Source organism: Calidris pugnax, unplaced genomic scaffold (assembly GCF_001431845.1).
Source record: "Calidris pugnax isolate Ruff unplaced genomic scaffold, ASM143184v1 scaffold123, whole genome shotgun sequence".
Classification (NCBI taxonomy): Eukaryota; Metazoa; Chordata; class Aves; order Charadriiformes; family Scolopacidae; genus Calidris; species Calidris pugnax.
In genome coordinates this window covers 161,035-168,200 of record NW_015090876.1, presented here as the reverse complement: position 1 = coordinate 168,200, position 7,166 = coordinate 161,035, and the positions used below count along the sequence as shown (strand labels likewise).

At 56.7% G+C, this 7,166-nt stretch overlaps 1 protein-coding gene across 1 annotated transcript in view; it reads right to left on the bottom strand.

The window, feature by feature from the left end:
* Positions 1–227: 227 nt before the first annotated feature.
* MMD2 (monocyte to macrophage differentiation-associated 2) overlaps positions 228–7,166 on the bottom strand; it is an 18,328-nt gene continuing 11,389 nt past the window's right edge. The window contains exons 2-7 of the mRNA XM_014946260.1: positions 5,651–5,732; positions 4,812–4,972; positions 4,641–4,715; positions 4,239–4,340; positions 3,596–3,665; positions 228–3,245 (exon numbers count right to left, since the gene is read on the bottom strand). Of these exons, the coding sequence (XP_014801746.1) occupies positions 3,042–3,245; positions 3,596–3,665; positions 4,239–4,340; positions 4,641–4,715; positions 4,812–4,972; positions 5,651–5,732 (694 nt within the window). The 3' untranslated portion in view covers positions 228–3,041. The remainder of the gene's footprint in view (positions 3,246–3,595; positions 3,666–4,238; positions 4,341–4,640; positions 4,716–4,811; positions 4,973–5,650; positions 5,733–7,166) is intronic.

The following is a 7,166-nucleotide window of genomic DNA, read 5'->3' as shown; positions in this document are numbered from 1 at the left end:
ATCTCCCCTTTGCAGCTGGTGTGAAGGGCAAAGCAGCTCTGGCCCCCTCTGGCAAGCCGAGCCAGCAGATGGCAATGCCACCCGTGCGCTGAGGTGAGTCGGTGCTCAGCGCTCCGTCGCCGTGAGCTGGGGGGGGGCTCGCTGCAGCTGGCTGAGCCAGACAGAAAATGGGTTTATTTCCAGATGCTGCAGGGAAACTCGTTTGGATTTAACGAGCAGGCAAAGAGTTTGAGGTATCTTGAGGTTTTTATTTCAATCCTACTGCACAGAAAACAATATTCACTAGCATTATCTTCCTTAACGTTTGTTTTTAATTTGACCCAATACTGTGTTAAATAGAAAATACTGATTGAACAAGAATGGACGGTGAAAAACACGAGATGCTAAAAAGTTCCCTCAAACCCTCCTCCACAGACACCCTGAATGTTACGAGTCGTTTAAAATTAGTATAAAATAGGAGGACGATCCGATAACCTGCTCTGTGCCTCCCACCCTGCTTTGCAGGGGAAGCAAGAGAAGGGGGGTCAGGGTGGGGGGGCTTCTCAATTACAGCAAATCCAGGCTCAAGGCAGGATGGCAATGTCCCCAAGAGAGCCCGTTCATATGAAGTGGCCTCAGAAAGGTCCTTCTGGCACCTCCTCGTGCCTCGGGAGCCCCTGGGATGGATTTAGGACCGAAAGCCCCCAGTGGTGAAACAGCTTCTGAGATAAACCCCCTGGGATGAAGGCTGTGGACAAAATGCCCTGGTGGTCCCTGGGCATCCTCAGCCCCTGCCAGGGGACGTTTGCCCGGTGGCTGTGGGCACGGGCTGTCCCCAGGGTGGTTCCAGGGGGAGGAGAGCCGGGCACACTGAGCTGCAGTTGTCACTGTGCCCCAGGGTGGCTCTAGGGATTCAGTCCCCTAAACTCGGTGAAAATCAAAGCCCGTGTTTGTAAAGCACTGGTTGTCCTCTGAGTGCTTCACGGGGTCCTCACATGAGCCCTGTGAGGTAGGTCGGTGTCTTCACCCCCATTTTATAGATGGGGAAACTGAGGCACAGAGAAGGGTAATGACTTTGCCAGGCAGCAAAAATGGCAGCTCCCACTCTGGGACCCCCTATCCCACTATTCCAACCCCAAACGTGCTCCACCAGCTGCTGGGTACTCACAGCTCATCCTTCTCCACCCCTCCATCTGCGGTAGGTGATGGAGCAAGGGCTCAGACCCGGGGACCTGGGAGAGGGAGCAGCAGAGATTGAGCTGTCCCTAAGACCACCCATCACCCCAAGAGGTGTCCCAACCCCAAGACTGATTTGTGGGGCCCAGGCAGAGACACCCCCAGCATTCCCATGCTAGGCACTGACCCCAGGGCTCTTTATAGGAACCTTCTGACTATGGAAGTGAAACCCCACCGGATTTTTTGCTGAGCTGGGACCCCAGCCACCACGTCAGGAGGTGAGGAGTATCTGGACGCTTTCTCTTTGGTAATTTGCTGCAAAATGGCACAGCCCTGGAGAGACGATCCCGGGGCGCCGCAGCCTTGGGGTTGGCGGGGGAACCCTAAGCTCTGCAGGAGATGGGACAGAGCCAGGAGCTCAGCTCCTTGGCACGCTGCCGGAGAAACAGGAGATGCGGGATGGTGGCCATAAATCTCCTTTGCTTGCCACGTTGCATCCAAGACTGCTGCAGCTGTGATTAATCACGAGGCCGAAGAGAAATGATGGGAAATCGATGCCTTTGGGGGCTCCTGGGGTAGGGTTGAGGGCAGTGCTGCTCTGCCACCACCTCCTGGCATGGACCCCAGGACACACCAGACCCTCCCCGCTCCAGCAGCTCTGCTGGCATGTTTGGGAGCAGTTCCAGGTGTGGTTTTCCCATTCCAGCAGCATCGGGGCTGCTCCCGATGGCTGGGCAGGCACCCCATCACCTGGTAGCTGTGGTTGGGGGTTTAAAAACCAACCATCACCAGGACCTCCCCATCACAGCTCACCTCCGAGCATCCTACAGGTGCGTCCCTTCCCTGTGGCATCCCCAGGAATGTCGGAAATCCTCCCAAAAAGTAGATTTAAATCTGAGAGTGAGCAAAAGGCTCATCATCAAATTGGGAGCAGAGAAGGCAGGCAGCCCCCTCATCCCAATCCAAGGAGGTTCCTCTCCCTGGAAGAGGAAGAAAATCCCCTGGTGTGGATGGGGTGACCCCAGGTAGGGGGATGCCAGGAGCTGGACCCCCCTCTCTGCTCCCCATCAGGTGAAGGCACGCGGGGGGCAGAGCCCGGGAGCAGGGCTGAGCTTTGGGGCTGTCGCCAGCACCTGGACCAGAGAGGAAAAATGAAGAGCCCCAGGGAGGAAATGTCCATGGGGGCTCTGAGGGCCTGTCTGGGAGGGACGTACCGGGTTGTGCACTTAATACTGGCTTAGAGAAAGGGTTTTCCAATGCTCGGGGACTCTGAGGAGCCCTGGAAGAGATTCAAGTTTCAATCTTGTGTAAGGCTTTGTTGACTCTGGACCTTCCCATCAAGAACTTGGGAGGGGGCAGTTAATGCTGATGTGACTTAGGACCATTTAGGAGCCGAGCAGGGGGTGTGGGGTGCTGACGTGCCCCACTCCCCATGGGGGGAGTCCAGGAGTTCTGCATCTCTCCCCCCACCCCAGCTCCTCCAGTACTCTAGGTGGCCCACACTCAGGACTCTGGTAGCCAAACCCAGGGTGTCACTAGCCAGGGGTGTGCAGGGGCAGGTCCCCTGCTCCCACAGGATGCTCGGGGTGAGGTGGGTGAGCGAGACCTCCCCAAGCCCTTGGTGAGTGGTCACTCCCCTATCACCCGGACCCTGACAGTTGGTCACCATGTGAGGAAACCCCTGTCTAAAAAAATAAAGAGTTCCCGAGGTTAAAAAAGAAAAATGTGTTTAAAATCAACCTCCAGGCTCTCCTGTCTGTGCGGGAAGGGCACCGGCAGCTGCTGGTCATGGGGCAAGTGGTTGGTTTGGGGCAAGCCCATGGTGCCTCCCCGCTCCCCTCCGTGTCCCCTGGTGCCGGTTGGTGCAAACGATGTCTTTAAGGCATCTACCGAGATGTTTTAGCCTCCAGCGTGCCAGGCCGGTAGAGGTACCTCCAAATGGCATAGTAGTGGATGCCAGCTCCGATGGCCACGAAGAGGTGCCAGATGGCATGGGCAAAGGGGATGCGGCCATCGCTTTTGAAGAAGACCATGCCCAGGCAGTAGGAGAGTCCACCAGCCACCAGCTCTGGGAGGCCATCTCTGTTGGGCTGGGAGCAAGCAAGGAGGCAGGTCTCAGTGGTGGCCATGGTGTGCCTGCCCCTTCCCCACCATCCAGCAGGACCCTCACCTGCCTTCTGCTACACCCTCTCCTCCATTGAGGCATAGAGAACCCAGCAGCTTTACTGGGAGGATTTCAAGCCTGGGCAGGAGGTCTGCTGGAGATGCATGTGGGTGCTGGGCACCCAAAGCACTTGCAAAACCAAGATGGGCCACATCATATTTGGGGCTGGTTTTATCCATCACACAGCCTGGACTGCACCAACCCACCAGGGACAAACCAGCCTCACTGAGATTTTTCCTTCCTGCTAAGCCCATGTGATTCCCAGAGGTGGCTTACCATGGAGAGAATGACCAAGGCAGGGAAGAAGCCCATGATAACGTAGCACACCAGCTCCACCAGCTTGTACCTGTGACCAACAGAGAAGCTCCTTGGAGGCAAGTACAGAAGGAGCGTTGAGTTTTACGCTTGTAATGTCCACTGCCATGCTATAGGAAAAGGGGTGCAGGTGCCATCACGGCAGGTTCCCATGTCCTGTGTGAATCAGGGCTAGCACCCTGCTCCGGGGGTGATGGACCCCCACTCTGGCTTGGAAGCTGCGAGCTCCAGGCCAGAGTCTTGGGGCTTCAGGGGAGACATCTGAGGCCTTTTGCTTTCTATTTGGTGCCACCATGTGGAAGAAGAAACTCATGGCAGCACCCCTTCCTCCCACATCCCTCCTCCCACATCCCTCCTCCCACCAAAGCTCGTAAAACCAGGGTGCAGATGGGGAAGAACATGGTCCAAGGAAGCTCTCCACTGCCAGTTGACCAGGAGGCTGCCCAGGGACCATGTACGTATCGAGCTATCTATCTATCTGTCTGTGTCCATCCTTCTTGCTCTCCCCTGCAGCTTGACTTCTGTCAGGGCACTAAGAGGGGCTGGCAGAGCTGAGGTGGGCTCTGTGATACCCACCAGTGCAGGGCCAGGGAGAGGCACTCACCGCTCATGGAAGAAGAAAACGTAGACCGTCCCGATGGTTGCCATGATCCAGATGATCCAGCGCATGTGGGAGGCCCAGGGACCCAACTCCCGCAGGTTCAGCCTGCAAGACCCACGTTTGTGGTGAGGCAGGTCCAGGGCAGCACCCTGGTCCAGGCTGCGAGCAGCAAGGTGCCTGGGAAATGCTGCCCTCACCCCCATGGCTGTCCCACCAAAAGGTCCTCCCAACTCGTCACTTCATCTTAAAGGGGTTGAAATGTATAGGATATGGATGTTTTGTGAAAAGGGGTAGGGTACAGCCTCGAGCAGAGCCAAAGCTGGAGAGGGAAACCCTATTTGTTGGAGCTGGGCTGATTTTCTCCCAGTGGGGCCATGCGACAGCTTCCACCCACCAGCGACTCACCAGGGAGCGTATGATGCTGCGATGAAGAAGTAGATCACCATCCTATCGAACATGTGCAAGCAGTGCTCCACAGTCCTGCAGGATGGACAGACAGACGGGTCACAGCCTGTAGTACTGGGGTCCTCCAGACCCTCTCCCCCTTCCCAAGCCCCAGGCAATCAGGGCTGGTACCTGAGATGCCTCTTTTTCCAGGAGATGGTGTGGAAGATGGTGGAGACAATGAAGAGGCTGGACAAACCAAAGCCATAGATCCAGGCTGAGATGGTTTCCCACTGGTCATCGGAGAGGATGTAGAGGACCGAGCTGCCGAGGATGCTGGGCAGGATCCAGAACTGGAAGGGAGATGCAAACCAGTTGTGGACACTCTGGGTTTCCACTGAGCAGCTACAATACAGTCTCTGCTTTTCCTTGTAGGTGTTTCCTTGGCTTCTGGTCAACGCTACCACCCATAAGGGACAGACGGGCCACCCCCACCAGCCAGCAAGGTCTCTCCCTGCTGTGGTGCAGCTCCAAAATAGCTTCTCCAGGTGGAGGTAGGGAGGAGAAGGAAGGCATGAGGAAGATGGCTACCTCTGAGTCATCTCCCAGGGCTCGGAGTGGGAGCTGCCAACTCCTGAGGGAAACCCTGATGTGGGGAGCGCTTGCTCCAGCCGCCACGTAGGCAGCCCCATGGGGCACCTGTCACCATTCCTGCTGTGAAAAACACTCCGTTTTCAGGGAGCTTTGCAAAATATTCCTGTTTCACTAAGCCCACGCCTGGCTTCCCCAGGGACACAGGACCGTGGTGGGTGAGAGAGAGGGAGATGCACAGCAGCTTCCCAGGGCTAAAGGAGGGAGAGCATCCCTGTTCCCCGGGAGCACCTGGGGCACATCTGCCTCATCACAGCCCCGAGACCCTCAGGAGCTGCTCCAGGGCTGAGTACAGACATCTTTAGGTGTTTCTTGAGGTTTCTCAGGGGATCCCCGAAGAGCTGAGCACCACCCTCCCTCTCCCTGGGACAGGGACTCACTGCGTGGGTGGCACAGTTTGCTGCGTGCTCATACTCCGTCGGCTGGTACCTGCAGTTGGATGGGACACGATGATTCATGAACCTGCAGAGAGAAGGAGGGAGAAAAACACACTCAGGGGATGGGGTTTTTGGGAGGGGTCTGCACAGGGGACACCCACCAGCCTGGAGCCCCATCTCGGCTTTGCTCCAGCTGCCCTGCAGAAGTGACCCTGCGACTGGGGACAGCTTGTCCATCTGGCTGGTCCCAAATGCCAGGACCCCAGGACTTTTTCAGCTTTGGCTCAGGGTAAAGGATTTTTCAGCAGCTGCCATCACCTGGAGAGCAAAGAGCAGGAGCCAGCTCTGCCTGCTGCTGTGGGCAGGAGAGGGCAGTGGTGGGAAGGATGAGGAGAAGCTCCTGCAGGTCTGGATCAATAAGGTCTGGAGCATCTCCTGACCTGTCCCAGCATGAGGCATGGGTGACAGTCAGTAGCACGTCCAGCTGCCAGCTCTTGTGACACCAGCACCTCTCACCATCTTCATTTCACAGGTGGAAAAACCAAGACACCACGTAATGACGTGATCTGGTTACAGCCCATCTGGCCCAGAAAAAAATGGACCAGCACAGCCCTGGCAGTGGAGAAGGTGGCTGTGGGTCTGTCACCCACCCAGTGGTGACACCCTCGTGTCACAGCAGCCTGGCTGGCTCCGACGAGGGTATCCCCACGATGCCTTTGGTTTCTGGGTACCACCCGTAGGTACCCCCTGCCCTGTGTCCCAGCACTGATTGCTGCTGGGGGAAACCCCACCATGCTCCCTTGGAAACCTGTATCTTTATTCCTCTTCCTCTTAGGCTGAGGTATCAGCTTCCTCTTGGCGTTCAGAGGAACATATCGATTTCCCCTGTGGGATCCACACACAGCAATAAAATATAGTGTCAGGCTTGGCTAGTGCCCTGCTTGGTATGTAACGCTGTATAAAGAAGCAAATTAAGTGTGCATCCGTGGTAACAGGTTGGAGCAAAGCCTTGCTCAGCATCCTCTCCTGGCAGGGGCCAGCAGCGGAGGCTTAGCGTAAAGGAAATAAGAAATGGGCAAATAGGGAGTGATCTTTCCCTGCCTGCTCCTGGAAATCAGGGGTTTAAGGACCTTTTCTGCTGTGGCTCAGGTCAGGATGGCCGAGCTGAGCGGGCTGCCCTGCAGGACCTGGGCTAATTGCTTTCTGACCCCGCTTGCTCTGGGCTCCGGCACCATCTGCAGCGCGTTTCACAGCTGAGCTGCTCCCAGAGAGGGGGTGAGGGGGGCTGGGGGGACCTTGCTGCTGGGCACAGGGTGACCCCTCAGTCCGGGGCACTGGGGAAGGCAGGAAAAAGTCCCCTCTTCCCGTCCCCAAGCCACCCATACCCATGTGGACTCCTCTGCCACCCCCTGCCTGAGTCGCTCACTACTCTCTATTAAAATTGAGCCAGGATGGGTTTAAATAGCTCAAAAATCTAGGGTTTGAGTGGGGGGGGAGTGTGGCTCCAGCAGGCACTCTC